Source organism: Pongo pygmaeus, chromosome 11 (assembly GCF_028885625.2).
Source record: "Pongo pygmaeus isolate AG05252 chromosome 11, NHGRI_mPonPyg2-v2.0_pri, whole genome shotgun sequence".
Lineage (NCBI taxonomy): Eukaryota > Metazoa > Chordata > Mammalia > Primates > Hominidae > Pongo > Pongo pygmaeus.
Window position 1 is genome coordinate 138,471,514 of NC_072384.2, and position 17,671 is coordinate 138,489,184.

At 55.4% G+C, this 17,671-nt stretch overlaps 1 protein-coding gene and 1 non-coding gene across 2 annotated transcripts in view; both read left to right on the forward strand.

Annotated features, from left to right (window-relative positions):
• The first annotated feature begins 425 nt into the window (after positions 1-425).
• The window catches only part of RAMP1 (receptor activity modifying protein 1), a 56,265-nt gene continuing 39,019 nt past the window's right edge, over positions 426-17,671 (forward strand). The window contains exon 1 of the mRNA XM_054477340.2: positions 426-564. Coding sequence (XP_054333315.1) covers positions 513-564 — 52 coding nt within the window. The 5' untranslated portion in view covers positions 426-512. The remainder of the gene's footprint in view (positions 565-17,671) is intronic.
• Positions 14,009-14,087, forward strand: LOC129032248 (small nucleolar RNA SNORD55/SNORD39). The gene has a single exon (XR_008501264.1). It is a non-coding gene; the product is annotated as a small nucleolar RNA SNORD55/SNORD39 (small nucleolar RNA).

A 17,671-nucleotide genomic window follows, 5' to 3' on the forward strand; every position in this document is an offset into this window, starting at 1 on the left:
TCCAGGGCCTGGTAAATGTGCGCCATTTTGGGTTACTACGGGTCTCGCCAGGCACGGCGGCGAGTTTTGCCCCCCACGCTCCCCAGCGCCTGCACCTGGGCGGAGAGGTAGATAACGCTGGGAGATCTTAGCTTTTTGCAAGGCAAACACCAGGCAGGAACGCCCAGAACCTCGGAGGTGCCGCTCACGCTGAGTCGTCTAGGAGACCCTCCCTAGTTTAAAAAGTGTTTATTTGCTCGGAGAACATTTCAGGAGGCCGTCCTGGGAGTCCAAGTGTGCCGCCCCCCGGGAGGGGCCTGGAGACGCCCGCGCAGCCCCCCTGCAAGGTTTTACCGGCCCTGGGCGCCCCCGGCCCTGGCACCCACCCGGGGAGCCGCAGTGGGCCGGGCCGCGCGGCCGCCACCTCCCACCGCTCCCGCCCTCGGCGCGTCTCCTCCGGGCCCGCGCCGCGGCGGGCTCAGTCCTCAGCGGGGCGCGTGGCGAGCGGACTCGACTCGGCACCGCTGTGCACCATGGCCCGGGCCCTGTGCCGCCTCCCGCGGCGCGGCCTCTGGCTGCTCCTGGGTGAGTAGGGCCAGGGGTCCCGGCCGAGCTCCCTTCCCCCGGCCAGCCGGTGTCCTCTAGGGGAGAGGAGGGGAGCGGGTGGGGGCGGGCGCACCGATCCGCTACCCTTGAACGCGGGCCGCCCGGGTTCCAGGCGGGAGGCCCCAGGGCACAGGGGAGGCAAAGGGCTTGGACCGGTGTTGCGCTTCTCGCCGGGGAAGGGACGGCTTTGGGGACGTCGGAGAGCGGGCATTCTGGAAAGCGTGGGGCGAGTCAGCCCTGCACACTGGAGAACTAGTTTTCAGAAGGAAAAACGGGACGCGGGGTTCCCCAGCCCCGCACCTCGTTTCTCAGGCTGTGCGCCGCGGTGACTGCCAGCGCAGGCTCCCTTCCCTAGGCCGTCCCGCGTTGCAAAACCTGCAGACAGGCACCTTGCAGAAGACGCAGTGTTCGGGAATCAGAACCACAGCCGGTTTGTATGGAAATTAGTCAACACTGACAATCTGTCGCATGCAGCAGTTGCCTGTTTGCAAATCACGTCTTTTGCAGAAATGAGGCCAGCCCTTTTCGGGACATTTCGATCGCTTTTTTTCTTTTTTTCTTTTGGTTTGCTTGTTAACTTGGCACCTTTGGCTAATAGAAATTTAAAGAAAGACGGGTCCCTTGGTGAAGTGGTGGAACATGTGTGGCTTTCCACTTGGAGGGAGAAGTGGAGATTATCAGCAGCCCCATGGCCACAGGTACTGGCCACACACTCGGCAAGAAACCGTCCTATTCACTTCCCTTGTCTGTAATGTGTTCCTAAAATACTAACTCAAGCCCCTCCTAAACCGCTTTGGTTATTGCATTGTTCCGTGTATTTAGCTACCTTTTAACGGAAACTGAGTAGGTTACTGGCGTGGGAGAACCCAGTGCCCCTGGGAAGGCCGGCGCAGTTGTTTCTGGTATGTGTGGCGTTTCCCCAGAAACAGTGATGTTGGTCAGAGGCACCTGCCACACAAGACCTCTTTGGCGCTGGCACTGGGCAAGCAGTGACCACCGGCGCTGTTGTAGCTGGGGGAGCAGTTCGTGGCCCAGCGAGGAGAGGGGCCAGGGCTTCTTGGGAACCATGGCTTTCTGGTCCCTATTTGTAAACCTCTCCAAGGGGTGGCAGATCTGCATAGAATCCTCAGAGGCCGATATAATATAATCTGAAAGCAGATCTTGCCACTTTAGAGTTTTGGCTGAAGTTACGTGGAAAGCAAAATCTCGGAGTAATTTTATTCTCTCCATTTGGCTTAACATGGCCTTCACTGTTTTCGTTTCCTAAGAAACAAACATTTCTTTGTTAGCAAGGCAGAGAGCTGGGTTGTGGAATATTTTTTGCATAAATAACCAAATAAATGTTCTTTACTAGTGTCCAGAGGCTGCACCCTCTAAAGCTTGTGTAAATAAAACACTATGCCACGATCACATATAAATACCTTCCTTGTTTACCAAGAAAACTATTTATGTTCTGCCGAAAGTCCAAAGTCCTGTAATTGTAACATTATTTTGAGTGGCCTGGCTAATGTTATATCTTGGAAGAACAAACAAAACTTTATGAGGTTATCGGTAAATTAATGTCATTGGAGCCCAGCTGTACTTAGTAGAATTACTGAGCACAGGCTGTTTCCTTCCCAAGCTGTAGCACTAGCCAGATCTCCTTGGTGATGAAGATTTTGCTACCCAGAATGGCAATGTGGAATTTTTTAAGTACTCTAGTTTACAGATTTAAGAACTTATCTGTGACAATTTTACAATCAAGCTACTTGTCTTAGGTAGTTATTAAGAATCTCACAATCCGGCCAGGCATGGTGACTCACGCCTGTAATCTCAGCACTTTGGGAGGCTGAGGCGGGTGAATCACCTGAGGTGAGGAATTTGAGACCAGCCTGGCCAACATGGTGAAACCCCGTCTCTACTAAAAATACAAAAAAATTAGCCAGGCATGGTGGCAGGCACCTATAATCCCAGCTACTTGGGAGGCTGAGGCAGGAGAATCACTTGAACTTGGAAGGCAGAGGTTGCAGTGAGCTGAGATCATGCCACTGCACTCCAGCCTGGGTGATAAGAGTGAAACTCCATCTCAAAAAAAAAAAAAAAAAAAAAAAAAAAAAAAAAACTTGGGATCCATATATAGTATATATAGTTCTTTTCCCTCTGAGCATCCTGTGTACTCTTCTGTTTACTGGAGACTCTACATGCATTCTTGAAGGTTTGTGTATAGACACCGAAAAGCTGTTCGTTAATCAGGAAAGAAGGATGCGTTAGAAGTGTTAGAAGCCCCTGGTTTTCTGAGTGCATCTTCACTCAGGGAATGCTGGCTGGTGCTGTCACACATGAACTCAGTCATCTGTTCTAGGAAACGCATGCCTTCCTTGGCTGTCTTGTTGGGAGCTAGGGGTTTTTTTAATGGCTGCGGTGGCATTTTAATGAGTGCAGTGGCATATAATTGAAATATATGACTTTATATAAATAGAAGAATTGGAATGACGGGGACATCACAGGAAATGCTATGTGACTGCTTCAGATTGCCATGCGGTTTTAAATCTGGACACAGTTCTCATGCCAAAGTCCAAATCGGAAGGATTCTTATTCACTAATCAACTCAGTGTGTTTGTTCACCCTCTCTGTGTGTTTGGCTGCAGGAAGAAATTTCTGGATTTTTGTCTTCCTTCCATAGGCGCATGCCTGTCAGTGTGCTTATTACCAGTCCGAGGCCAGGGCTGTTGAGAAACATTTATATCCATGGTGCAAATGGTAGATTCAGCTTCAGGAAAGGTTTTAGGTGGAATCTTTACTTAACGCTAGTTGGAAAAGTCTGTGCTGATTTTTTTTCCCCAGAATGAGCCCATTTCATAGCTTCTAATCATTTACAACTGGCGTCTGGCTGACTGTGTGATGCAGGTGCCATGTGTAGTGTGAATTCCAGCGGAAATGCTGAGCCCAGAGAGTGAAGCCCCTCGGGCTTGCCTGCCAGTGCCCCCACCAGTGCCAGTGCCCCCGCCCCCGCCCCCAACTCAGGCCTAGAACCTCTCTTTCCTGATGGTCTTTGTGGTATGGTGGGCTGGCCCTTAGTGGGCCCTGAGCCAGGCCTGGCCATCCAGATGGTCCCAGGGAGGAGACTGGCCTCAGGCTGGACAGTCAGTGTTCTGCTGGAACCACGGGGAAAAGCTGCGTCTTTCCTCCAGGCTGGATCTGAGTGGGGCTGCCACAGTCTACCCTGTGAGCCACAGGGGAGCACCTGTCCGTGACACAGACAGAGCACTCCTGACGCCTTTTGAGCCCCTAGATCGAGCTCATGGGGTACACATTTCCATCATGTGACCCATAACGTTTGAGATGGGTGTCTGTCCCTTGCAGGGACGGCAGGCTCAGGGGGCTCCCAGAATGGTGTACCTGGGGGACTGTGGGACTCCTGCCCAGCAGCCTCCTCCTCCACTGGGGACCCAGGGAGGCCTCCTGAAGGAAGAGGTGCTGCAGCCAAGAAGACAGTGGGAGCTGGGAAGGGGACAGGGGAGCCTGGGCTGCAGTGGCCCTGGTGACTCCTGCACCTGCTGGACCGTGTGCCCACTGCCCCTGCCCATCAGTTTCTTGGTGGCAAATGAAGAGGCAGAGATGGTGCTGCCAGGGCACTGTCCAGTTCCCAGCCTGCCATACCCCCTGCCTACCTCTGACACATCCCACAACAGACACATGAAGCCCTGGAGGGATGTCCTCATCCCCAGCGCTCTCTGCTCCAGAACAGGAGGACCCCCAGCTGGGTGATGTTCCCGGAGGACCTGTTTCTCCTTGGTGAGGAGGGTGCATCAACACGGCCACCATAGGAGGGCTCCCAGCCCAAACAAAATCATATTCACTTCACCAAATGATGTTATTGTGTTCAGGAAAAATATTTTTTTCCTAAGATGGTTTATTTCAGTAATTTCTGGGGCATCCAAAAGGTATCACTTTAACCATCTTTTAAATCACGGCTTCTGGGTGGCTTTGTTGGAGCAGGGTCCAGGGGGACACACTAGCCAGATGTGGCAGGAGTGCAGGGCTATGGGTCTGAGTCACAGCCCCCCGACTCTGCGTTCTCAGCTCTCTCAGTGACTCCTCACCGTGCTCCGAGAGTGCTTCACTCCCTCCCATGTGCAGTCACACGGTGGATTCTCTGGGACCAAGAACCAGAATCCCAAAATCCCAGGCCCCGGCCGTCCACTCTGCCCTCCACCAGGGTTAGCACCACCTCCACCCCTCACAGGGACAACTGCCCAGCCTCCCAGAACCCCCACCCCACCCACCACCCCAGGGACAGGGGGTCTTCCTCTGTGCCCCCAGCAGACCCTCAGGGTACGTTAGTGTCACCCCCACACATGCCATGTTCAGGCCCCCACACCTTGGCTCCAGGGAAGCAGCTCCTGAATTAGCCCAGAGTTCTGGAAAACCACGGCGGCAGCTGGGAGGCAGAGTGACCTGGCCCGTGGCCTGGGCCAGCTCACTCCAGGGGGTGGGGTACAGCTGGCCCAGGAAGCCCTGCCCCCTGTTCTCCCAGACCACGTACCCCCACACGAGTCTCAGGAAGGAATGTCTTGAGTCTGACACCACCTGGGAGGAGAAAAGTCAGTGATTTGCCCAACCATGCAAGTGTTTGCATCGTAAGGCCTGCCGCTGTCGGGTACCCTGGCCCCGGGCGGGGAGGGGAAGAGGCCTGGAAAGCACTGCCTCTTCAACAGACACCTGGTGACTGACACCCGGGTTGGCTCTCTCTGCAGGGATTTTCTTGCCGCTGGAGGAGACAGTTGTGAGAGGGAAGCAGGAGAGGTGGGTGGATGAGGGAATGCTGAGAAAGCGCTGCACCGTTTCTCCTGGAAACACCCATCTGCCACCTCACACGTGGGACACGCAGGGTCAGGACTCTCACACACGTGGGACACACAGGGTCAGGACTCGGAGGGCGCAGAGGCCAGGGGTGCACAGCAGCCTGCTACGGTAGGGTGTCCTGCACAACCCAGGGCAGCCCCCCCAGAGGATGATCCCACACCAGATGTCCACAGTGCCAAGGCGGGGCAGCCCTGCTGCATGTCATCCATGTAGACATGTGGTGCCACTTAAATGCAGCAGGAAATAAACAGGAGACCACGGAGCAGAGCCCTGAGGAGCAGCGGCAGCACAGTCCAGAGGGCAGAGGGCAGTGGGCAAGGACGGTTGTGCAAAGGCCCTGCTTTTTGGAAGTTCCTGGAAGCCTTTTTGACTGAAGCATGGTGGGGAAGAGGGCTTTGAGCCGAAGCTGGTGCTGGAGGAAAGACCCATTCTCTAAGGATTCAGATCTCGTTCCTAGGGCAGTGGGAAAACCTTGAAGGACATTAAAGGGGGTGACAGGACAGAAGGTGTGGTTTAAAGGAGCCCTCAGCTGTGGCCCCCAGCATGGGCAGGAGGCCAGACAGGTTCAGGGAGTGGGAGGGTTCCAGGGAGTCCTGGAAGCGAAAGTGATGGACTCCAGTCCCTGGGCCTGGATGCGGGAAGTGAGGCAGTGCTGAGGAATGAAGAACAGCACCTGGCAGAGCTCCTGGGGGAGCAGGGAGGGGAGGGGAGAAGAGAGGAGGGGAGGGGAGGGGAGGGGAGAAGAGAGGAGGGGAGGGGAGGGGAGAAGAGAGGAGGGGAGGGGAGGGGAGAAGAGAGGAGGGGAGGGGAGGGGAGAAGAGAGGAGGGGAGGGGAGAAGAGAGGAGGGGAGGGGAGGGGAGAAGAGAGGAGGGGAGGGGAGGGGAGAAGAGAGGAGGGGAGGGGAGGGGAGAAGAGAGGAGGGGAGGGGAGGGGAGAGCAGGGGAGAAGAGAGGAGAGGAGGGGAGAAGAGAGGAGGGGAGGGGAGGGGAGAGCAGGGGAGAAGAGAGGAGGGGAGGGGAGAAGAGAGGAGAGGAGAGGACGGGAGGGGAGAGGAGGGGAGGGGAGGGGAGAGGAGGGGAGGGGAGAGGAGGGGAGGGGAGGGGAGGGGAGGGGAGAGCAGGGGAGAAGAGAGGAGGGGAGGGGAGAAGAGAGAAGGGGAGGGGAGGGGAGAAGAGAGGAGGGGAGGGGAGGGGAGAAGAGAGGAGGGGAGGGGAGAAGAGAGGAAGGGAGGGGAGGGGAGAAGAGAGGAGGGGAGGGGAGAAGAGAGGAGGGGAGGGGAGGGGAGGGGAGAGCAGGGGAGAAGAGAGGAGAGGAGGGGAGAAGAGAGGAGGGGAGGGGAGGGGAGAGCAGGGGAGAAGAGAGGAGGGGAGGGGAGAAGAGAGGAGAGGAGGGGAGGGGAGAAGAGAGGAGAGGAGGGGAGGGGAGAGGAGGGGAGGGGAGAGGAGGGGAGGGGAGGGGAGGGGAGAGCAGGGGAGAAGAGAGGAGGGGAGGGGAGAAGAGAGAAGGGGAGGGGAGGGGAGAAGAGGGGAGGGGAGGGGAGAAGAGAGGAGGGGAGGGGAGGGGAGAAGAGAGGAGGGGAGGGGAGAAGAGAGGAGGGGAGGGGAGAAGAGAGGAGGGGAGGGGAGGGGAGAGCAGGGGAGAGGAGAGGAGGGGAGAAGAGGGGAGGGGAGGGGAGAGCAGGGGAGAAGAGAGGAGGGGAGGGGAGAAGAGAGGAGAGGAGGGGAGGGGAGAAGAGAGGAGAGGAGGGGAGGGGAGGGGAGAAGAGAGGAGAGGAGGGGAGGGGAGGGGAGAGGAAGAGAGGAGGGGAGGGGAGGGGAGGGGAGAGCAGGGGAGAAGAGAGGAGGGGAGGGGAGGGCAGAGCAGGGGAGAAGAGGGGAGGGGAGAAGAGAGGAGGGGAGGGGAGAAGAGAGGAGGGGAGGGGAGGGGAGAAGAGAGGAGGGGAGGGGAGGGGAGAAGAGAGGAGGGGAGGGGAGGGGAGAGCAGGGGAGAAGAGAGGAGAGGAGGGGAGAAGAGAGGAGGGGAGGGGAGGGGAGAGCAGGGGAGAAGAGAGGAGGGGAGGGGAGAAGAGAGGAGAGGAGAGGACGGGAGGGGAGAGGAGGGGAGGGGAGGGGAGAGGAGGGGAGGGGAGAGGAGGGGAGGGGAGGGGAGGGGAGAGCAGGGGAGAAGAGAGGAGGGGAGGGGAGAAGAGAGAAGGGGAGGGGAGGGGAGAAGAGAGGAGGGGAGGGGAGGGGAGAAGAGAGGAGGGGAGGGGAGAAGAGAGGAAGGGAGGGGAGGGGAGAAGAGAGGAGGGGAGGGGAGAAGAGAGGAGGGGAGGGGAGGGGAGGGGAGAGCAGGGGAGAAGAGAGGAGAGGAGGGGAGAAGAGAGGAGGGGAGGGGAGGGGAGAGCAGGGGAGAAGAGAGGAGGGGAGGGGAGAAGAGAGGAGAGGAGGGGAGGGGAGAAGAGAGGAGAGGAGGGGAGGGGAGAGGAGGGGAGGGGAGAGGAGGGGAGGGGAGAGGAGGGGAGGGGAGGGGAGAGCAGGGGAGAAGAGAGGAGGGGAGGGGAGAAGAGAGAAGGGGAGGGGAGGGGAGAAGAGGGGAGGGGAGGGGAGAAGAGGGGAGGGGAGGGGAGAAGAGAGGAGGGGAGGGGAGAAGAGAGGAGGGGAGGGGAGAAGAGAGGAGGGGAGGGGAGAAGAGAGGAGGGGAGGGGAGGGGAGAGCAGGGGAGAGGAGAGGAGGGGAGAAGAGGGGAGGGGAGGGGAGAGCAGGGGAGAAGAGAGGAGGGGAGGGGAGAAGAGAGGAGGGGAGGGGAGAAGAGAGGAGAGGAGGGGAGGGGAGGGGAGAAGAGAGGAGAGGAGGGGAGGGGAGGGGAGAGGAAGAGAGGAGGGGAGGGGAGGGGAGAGCAGGGGAGAAGAGAGGAGGGGAGGGGAGGGCAGAGCAGGGGAGAAGAGGGGAGGGGAGAAGAGAGGAGGGGAGGGGAGAAGAGAGGAGGGGAGGGGAGGGGAGGGGAGAAGAGAGGAGGGGAGGGGACAGGAGGGGAGGGGAGGGCAGGGGAGAAGAGAGGAGGGGAGGGGAGGGCAGGGGAGAAGAGAGGAGGGGAGGGGAGGGGAGAAGAGGGGAGGGGAGGGGAGGGGAGAAGAGAGGAGGGGAGGAGAGAGGAGGGGAGGGGAGAAGAGAGGAGGGGAGGGGAGAAGAGAAGAGGGGAGGGGAGGGGAGAAGAGAAGGGGAAGGGAGAAGAGAAGGGGAGGGGAGAGGAGGGGAGGGGAGAGGAGGGGAGGGGAGAAGAGAGGAGGGGAGGGGAGGGGAAAGAGAGGAGGGGAGGGGAGGGGAAAGAGAGGAGGGGAGGGGAGGGGAAAGAGGAGGGGAGGGGAGGGGAAAGAGAGGAGGGGAGGGGGGGGAAGAGAGGAGGGGAGGGAAGAAGAGAGGAGGGGAGGGGAGGGGAGAAGAGGGGAGGGGAGGGGAGAAGAGAGGAGGGGAGGGAAGAAGAGAAGAGGGGAGGGGAGGGGAGGGGAGAAGAGGAGGGGAGGGGAGGGGAGAAGAGAGGAGGGGAGGGGAGAAGAGAGGAGGGGAGGGGAGGGCAGGGGAGAAGAGAGGAGGGGAGGGGAGAGGAGGGGAGGGGAGAAGAGAGGAGGGGAGGGGAGGGGAAAGAGAGGAGGGGAGGGGAGGGGAGAAGACAGGAGGGGAGGGGAGAAGAGAGGAGGGGAGGGGAGGGGAGAAGAGAGGAGGAGAGGGGAGGGGAGAGGAGAGGAGGGGAGGGGAGAAGAGAGGAGGGGAGGGGAGGGGAGAAGAGAGGAGGGGAGGGGAGAGCAGGGGAGAAGAGAGGAGGGGAGGGGAGAGCAGGGGAGAAGAGAGGAGGGGAGGGGAGAGCAGGGGAGAAGAGAGGAGGGGAGGGGAGAGGAGGGGAGGGAAGAAGAGAGGAGGGGAGGGGAGGGGAAAGAGGAGGGGAGGGAAGAAGAGAGGAGGGGAGGGGAGGGGAGGGGAGAAGAGAGGAGGGGAGGGGAGAGGAGAGGAGGGGAGGGGAGAAGAGAGGAGGGGAGGGGAGAGGAGAGGAGGGGAGGGGAGAAGAGAGGAGGGGAGGGGAGATGACACCCCAGGCCACAGCCAGGGCTGCCAGGAAACACGGGAGCCCCAGGCAAACTGGAATTTCAGATAAACAAGGAGTGTAAGCCTGTCTCATACAGCATCGGGGACATACATCAAAAACCACCGTTTCTCTTAGATGCAGATTTCGCAAGGCATCCTGTCATTTGCTGCACCTGGCAGCCCTGTCCTCAGCAGCCACATGGGGTTCAGCGTTCCCCTTGGATTCTGAGGGGTGATGGTATGTAGGCAGAAGTCTGTGCAAATCTAGGGTTCAGAAAGAGGTATGGCCAAGAGAGGTGTTTCTGGCGGCAGCAGGGCCTGGACGATGTCAAATCCTTGCTTGGAGGGGTGACCAGTGAGAGTGGGTGGAAACAGGCCCAGGCTCCTTGTGAGAGGCCAAAGAGGACGGCCTGGGAGAACAGAGAAGGAAACGGGCCCCAGGCACCACTGGGCACCTTGACATGATTGGTGGTGGGGGCAGGGTCCTTTGCGGGAGAGGCAGCAGCGAAAGCTGCCCTTAGGAGGCAGCGAGGAGGTGAAACCAGAGAGCATGCCTGAGTAGGTTTCCTCCAGTGCCTTATGGTTGTAAATACACAAACCTTTGATGCATCTGGAATTTACCTTAATTTCCTAGCAATTTTTATCAACGGCTAAATATTTGGGGGATTTTCATGGTAATTGCACTGAATGTATTAACCGGTCAGGGAGGATTAAATCAAGACCACCGGCTCAAGAAACAGCAGTCTGTTCCTCCACCCCCACGGCTGCTTCCAGGCCCCTCAACAGAGATTTCGCTTCTCCTGCAGATGACTCATTCAGTGTCTAGGAATCCGGTGCTTTGTGGCCGCTACCATGAGGGGGATATTTTACCCCATTTTATTTTCTAGCTGGTCATCGCTGGGCTAGGAGGAAGCTCCTCTTCTGTGTGTTTGTTTTGTGACTGTTGTCACCCTGTGCCTGTTTTTTATTTTAGTTTTTTGGCTTCCTGCTTGGTTCTTCAGGCCAGTCATAAGGTCACCCGTAACCTAGGGTGGTCCTACCACCTCTTAACAATTTTCCCTGTTTTGTTCTCCAGTCGTACTGTGTTGGAGAGTGACTCACTGCTGAGTAGGGGAGTGACAGCAGCTGCCTTCCTTTGCTGCTGGCGATGGCAATACAAGTGACCCTTGAACAACGCAGGGGTGGGGCGCTGACCCCCCACATGGTTAGAAATTCGAGTGTAGCTCTTGACTCCCCCAAAGCTTAATGACTAATAGCCTACTATTGAGCAGAGGCCTTACCAATAACATTATCAGTCAATTAACCCATATTTTGTATGTTACATGTATGTATACTGTGTTCTTTTTTTTTTTTTCTTGTTTTGAGACTGAGTCTCACTCTTTTGCCCAGGCTGTAGTACAGTGGTGCGATCTTGGCTCACCAAAACCTCCAACTCCTGGGTTTAAGTGTTTCTCCTGCCTTAGCCTCCCCAGTAGCTCAGATTATAGGTGCCCGCTACCATGCCTGGCAAATTTTTGTATTTTTGGTAGAGACGGGGTTTCACTATCTTGGCCAGGCTGGTCTCAAACTCCCAACCTCAAGTGATCCACCCGTCTTGGCTTCCCGAAGTGCTGGGATTACAGGCGTGAGCCGCTGTGCCTGGCCTATACTGTATTCTTAGAATAAAGTAAGCTAGAGAAAAGAACGTTATTAAGAGAATTAGACCCAGCATGGTGGCTCACGCCTGTAATCCTTGCATTTTGGGAGGCCAAGGTGGGAGGATCGCCTGAGCCCAAGGGGTGGAGGTTGCAATGAACCAAGATCACACCACTGCAATCCAGCGTGGGCAATAGAGTGAGATCCCATGTCAAAAAAACCCACAGAAAATAGATATACTTTTCATTAAGTGTAAGTGGATCATCATAAGGTCTTCATGCTGAGGAGGCCAAGAAGGAGTCGCTAGAGGAGGGGTTGGTCTTGCTGCCTCAGTGGCGGCAGAGGTGGAAGAAAAGCTTCACGCAGGTGACCCACGCAGTTCAGAGCCATGTGGTCAAGAGTTAACACCTGAAACCGTCTGTCTTTCTCCTTTGGGGCCAGATGCTTTTTTATTGTATTTTTGTTGGGGTGGGGGTGGGGGTGGGAGAGGGATGGAGAATGCATCTTCTTCCCGTGTGTAAAGTAAGCTTTTGTCATGTGAAGGAAAACCGTTCGATGTGATACAGCAACCTGCCCAGCTGGACATTGCCTCGGTGCTGGCAGGCCGCTGGCACTGGCGAGGCTGTGACACAGAAGTGGTCAGAGGCTGCGAACCTGCCATGTTTCTGGGATGAATGGAGTGTTTCCTCATTCCTGTGCAGCCTTTCAGCAGTCTCAGGTGTCTGTTGGCCACTGTTTGTTCTGAGTGTGGTTTCGTTCTTCCTGAATGAGCTTGCTCTGTACTTTCCCTTGGGAGTTTTAGTACCAGCATTGGGTTTTCTTCCCAAGATACAGGTTGTGGACCTTTATTCTTTCCCTGTGTGCTAGGACAGTCAGGATGATGGAAATAAGCAGTTCCTTGAAGATCTAGAGGGTCTTCATTTTCACCTGCAAAACCACTGGGGCCAGGCTCCTTTTCATGGTGTAGATAATTGGCAACCTTTTCAGTATCTTTCTGGTGTTATTGGTCCCCTTGGGTTTTCTGTCTTTTTTTTTTTTTTTTTGGATGGAGTCTTGCTCTGTCGCCCAGGCTGGAGTGCAGTGGAGCGATGTCAGCTCACTGCAACCTCCACCTCCCAAGTTCAAGTGATTCTCCTGCCTCAGTCTCTCAGGTAGCTGGGATTACAGGTGCCTGCCACCACGCCCAGCTAATTTTTGTATTTTTAGTAGAGATAGAGTTTCACCATGTTGGCCAGGCTGCTCTTGAACTCCTGGCCTTAGGTGATCCACCTACCTCAGCCTCCCAAAGTGCTGGGATTACAGGCGTGAGCCACTGCACCTGGCTGGGGTTTTCTGTGTCTTGTAGCAATGATGTTGTTTTACATTTTCCTCTGAAGTTGTTCATTTTATCCAACATATCATTATGTGGACAATTATTTTTCTAATTCCCTCTACATCTGTGAACATTTGTCCTTTTTAGTGCAATTTTGTGAATTCGTATTTTCATGTTATTTCTTGATCAGAATGGACAGTGGTTAATCTGTGATTAGTCTCTTCCCCACTGATTCCCCGCGCCTCCACCCCCAGAAAAAAAAACAGTTCCTGAGTTTACTTACTCTACACTTTTTCTTGAATGCCTAACGCATTTGTTTTTGTTCTTTCTGGAGTGGGAATGAAACGTCATCTGTTCACTGCTTGGCAGCTTGGCTGGATCCCCTGAGTTTTCCTCTGCCTTGTGCTCATTGTTGATATTTTCTGGATTCTCTGTATTTGTGGTTTCTGTTTCCTCTTTAGCACGTGAATTGTTTGGAAGCAAGTTTTTACAAACCTCAGGGGCTCCGGCTTTTTGGTTTCTCTCCCGATACTCATTGCTAGTTTTATTGCACTGTGGTCAGGGACAGAGCAGGAAACACAACCATGACTTAGTGTGCATTGCGGGTTCTTTCTTGGTCTTGCAAATTTTTCGTGTTGTAAATGGCCCATAAGCCCGGGGGAGGAGTGTGGCGTTTTTATGCTTCCATCCTAGTCATCGTATTAAATTTAATACTTAGGGCCTCCTTATCCTTATTTTCGTCTTCCCCATCCATGCGCATTGTGTGAAAACCCTGCACTGCGTTTGTGATCCTGCCTGCTTTCCCTGGGCACGTGTTGCTGCGTGTTCGTGCGGGGGAGAGGATGGGGAATTCCATATGTGACCTGCCGGTCACAGCTGCATGGTGACTTCTTATAGCATAACCTCTGTCCCGGTCATTGCTTTTTTAATTGTGGTAAAGTATACACCACATAAAATGTACCATCTTACCTATTTTTAAGTGTACAGTTCTATGCCACTAAGCACACTCACATTGCTGTACAACCATCGCCACTATCCATCTCTAGAAGTTTTTTCATTTTGCAAAACTGAAACTCGGTCCCAGTTAAACACTAACCCCCTGTGATTTACCACCTCCCCCAGCCCCTGGGACCCACGATTCTACTTTCTGTCTCTGACTACTCTAGGAATCTGTATAAGTGGAATCATACAGCATTTGTGACTGGCTCATTTCACTTAGCCTGATGTCCTTAAGGTTCTTCCGTGTTGTAGTGTGAATTGGAATTTCCTTCCTTTTGAAGGCCAAATGATATTCCACTGTTATGGATAGACCACACTGTTTATCCATTCATCCATGGACACGTGGGTTGCTTCCACTTCTGGCTGTTGTGAATCAGGCTGCTGTGAACATGGGTGTTCAGATATCTCTGTGAGATCCTGCTTCCAGTTCCTTTGGGCGTATACCCAGGGCATACACCCCGGATCATCAGGTGGTTCTGTGTTTAATGTTTTGAGGAGCTGCCACAGTGCTTCCCTAGTGGCTGTGGCATCGTGCATTCCCACCAGCAGTGCACAAGGCTCTGGTTCTCAGGGGCCGTGTGAGGCCACCTCTGCCACGCCGCAGGCTCCCCGGCACGCGGTGGGGAACCCAACCTTGGAGAGCTGAGCCGGGGAAGAAAAAACATCTCCACAGCCTTGGCAAAACTTGTGATTTTGTTTTCGACGGTAGCCATTCTAACGGGATTGAGGAGCCATTCGTTACTTCACAGGTGGACAGCAGCAGCTTTGTCGGGGACAACATTGTGGTTTCTCGTTGTCTAGTCTTTTGTCTGTGTCATGTCCCGCCACCCACCTTTTGGATGTTCCCCGGAGTCACTTAGCTCTTTGACCTGGTTTAGCATCCGGTTTTCTTGTGGATTTTAATGTTGTTTACCAAATCCTAGGGCCTGCCCTGAGGGCCTGGTGACCCTGGGCAGGCCGTTTCCCATCCCGTGCAACTCTGATCTGCAGGATGGGGTGGTGTGGGAGCACCCATGTCCTGGCCTGAGGACTCTCCAGGCCTCCGTGGGGGCGGTAGCAGGGCCTGGCCCATGCGGCGCCCTGGTGCTGCTCACCCACCTTTCTGGCGTTAAGAAGTGTGCTTGGAGCTCATCTAACATCTTATTTTCCATTTTCTGTTTCTTAATACTTACAGGGGCTTCCTACTTTTTCTCCGGGCCTGTATTTTCCTTGTTCTTCTCTGGTAATTTGGAAGGTAGACAGTCAGTTTTTAGTTCAACCTGTGTTTTATGACTTCAAAAAAAAAATGAGGATTTCTTGGCTTGTCAGCTTCAGAAATGAAGAGTGCCTGTTGACAATGTGTAGAATTTTACTGAATGGCAGTCGTGGGCAGGACCAAGGCTGGGGAGAATGGAGGGTGCTGTGTGCATTCAGGGGTCTTCTACCAGGTTCCTGAGGTTGGAGGTGAAGCTGGAGGCTGCCACAGTTATCCAAGTGAGGACTTGGAAGGGCCTGGGCATTTCCAGTAAGAGTGGGCAACACGGATGCAAGAGAGGGACAAAGAACTGTGCACAGCACCCCCATCCAGCACAAAGCAGGCACTTCGTGGGGGTAGAGGCTCTGAGCCCGAGAGAGGGGACAGTGGGCTGGAATGCAGTGCTTTGCTGTCTTTGAGGACCAAAATCAGATGACAGGTGGAGGAGAATCTACTTGGTGGAGGCTTTGGCAGGGTAAGCAGCTGTGTGGGTGGGAGAGGAACGACCCGGCCCTGGCCCACGGCCCCGAGGATCTTTCCTCTTCTCGCAACCGCCCCTGCACTGGCTGCTCAGAGGTGTCAGCGGATGGCAGGAGTTTCTCAGCCTGGGCTTGAGAAGTTGGAATGAGAGGGTCTTGCCAGAGGAAGGAGAGCACCTTGGGGCTTCAGCCAGCTGACCCTTGGAGAGACAGGGCTTTAGACGGAGCAGGGGCAGGGAGAGGGGGAGCTCAGACAGCTGAGTGCTTTCACTCTAGAGGATGTCAAGTTTGACCTGGAGGGATGCACTGGGGAGATATCCCGGCCACACAGGAAACGCCGGGCCATAGTTGACACTTCATGCAGGCACTGGCATGCCTGAAACGGACCAGGCCATGCAGGGAGCAGATGCTCACCGGGGACAGAGGCCTCGCAACCCACCAGGGACAGATCGTGGCAACTGAAGGGGCCCTGTTGAGGAGAGCTAGATGTCAGGGAGGCAGGAGCAGGTGTTCCTATGGGCTGGGGAGCTCCGGGTTCCTCCACCGTCCCCCACCCCAACTCCCTTGGGCCCTGGGCACTTTCACCCTCTGGGACAGTTGTCCCCAACTCTCTTGGTCCTGCCCCTGCCAGTAAAATAATCTGGACATGCTCCTCCAGGATTTGCTTATAAATTAGACCCCTGTGCCACTGCGCTATGTGTTATAAAATGAATGCAAAAATACGCTTCTTTAAGCCCAGGAAGTCAAGGCTGCAGCGAGCCAAGAGAACGCCAGTGCACTCCAACCTGGGCAGCAGAGTGAGACCCTGTCTCAAAAAAATAAAGAAAGAAAACCACTAGATATGGTGATGGTTGTACAACTTAGTGAATTTACTAAAAATCATTGAATTGTCTATGTAAAATGGGTGAATTTGTGGTATATAAATTATACTTCAATAAAGGCGTGTTTTAGGAGAGAAAAAATATAGGCTTCTTTGAAAGGAGGGATGCTGAGAATAGTTTACTACAGTCACGACCATCTTTCCACCCTCCTGCGATGGTATCATCCATGCCTTAAGGACGTTAGTGGTTCTTAGCGGGGGCTTCAGGATTGAGTGTGGATCGAGCCTGTGCTTAGATGGACGATGCCAGCCCCTCGGCCAAGGAGGGCCTGGCACGGGGAGGAGAGGCAGCTCGGCAGCCTATTCTTGGCTTGCCCTGGTGCTGCCAGGGGCACCTCATGCTCTCTCCAGTCCATGCCCCTTTGCGAAAGTCGTCCACTCAGTGACGGTGACGATGGCCACACATCCACTCTCCCAGGGCCCCTGTGCTGTTGGGCATTAGGGGTGGCCAGGTGACTGTCCAGGTCGTGGGACTCACACGTGCCCAGTGAGAGCCCCCGAAGCCACTCCTGGGAAGCCTGAGGGAGGCAGACACCCTGAGGAAGCCCATCTGCAGCCGGGGCTCCTGGCCAAGGGTCTCAGAGCCTCCACAGACATGGGTCACCCACAGCCTTTGGGGCAGGTGTTGGGGTCTCCACAAGAGGTCACTGACCTCACCATGCCTCCCACGTGTTCTGAAATGAGCGTGCCAGGGATTGCATCCAGGCTGTACCACTCCTGGGCTGTGTGACTCTAGGCAGGTTACTTAACCTGTCTGAGCCCCTCTGTCCCTGCCATAATGGTTATTTGCAAAGATAAATAGGCTAATGGTGGCCAGGCACTGTGGCTCACGCCTGTAATCCCAGCACTGTGGGATGCTGAGGTGGGACGATGCCCAGGAGTTCAAGACCAGCCTGGACAACGTGGGGAAACCCCATCTCTACAAAAATGGAAAAATTAGCCGGGTGTGGTGGCATGTGCCTCTGGTCCCAGCTACTCGGGAGGCTGAGGTGGAAGGATTGCCTAAGGCCAAGGAGGTCAAGACTCTGTGGTAAGCCATGATTGTGCTGCTGCACTCCAGCCCGGGCAACAGACCAAGACCCTGTCTCAAAATCAAATAAAATAAACAGGCCAATGGGTGTAAGGGGCTTAGGCCTGGACTTGGCCTGTGAGCTGCGGCTATCAGCATCCTGGACTGGCTGGTGGGAGGGGAGCAGGGAGGCTTCAGGAATTTGCATGAACTTGACCTAGAACCCGACCTGCACTCTCCGTTTAGCCACCACTCCAGCTGGGAGGAGGACAGTGATGGGGTCTGAGATTCTCTCTCTACAAACCTAAAATACACAGCTGCAGAACTGGCCTCTCCTGTCCCATGCGGCATAGACCAAACACAGGCGCCAAGTGCATTTGCTGAGTTTGAGACCCATCAGCTCTGTGCCCCTTGTCTCCTTAGAAAGCCCAAACACCTGATGAGCAGTGTCCAGGGGTCCCCTGTGGGGGGCCCGGCTGCCCCGTCCTTCTGTCCCCACCCTGTCACTTTGCTTGAGGGGCCCTCCACCTTTGGGGTACCTGCTATGTATGCTTATTTCAGGGGCACTGTCCTGCTGTGGAGAAGGAAGCCGTTGCTCTGAACCCCCCCAAGCAACACTGAGTTCCTAACTTAT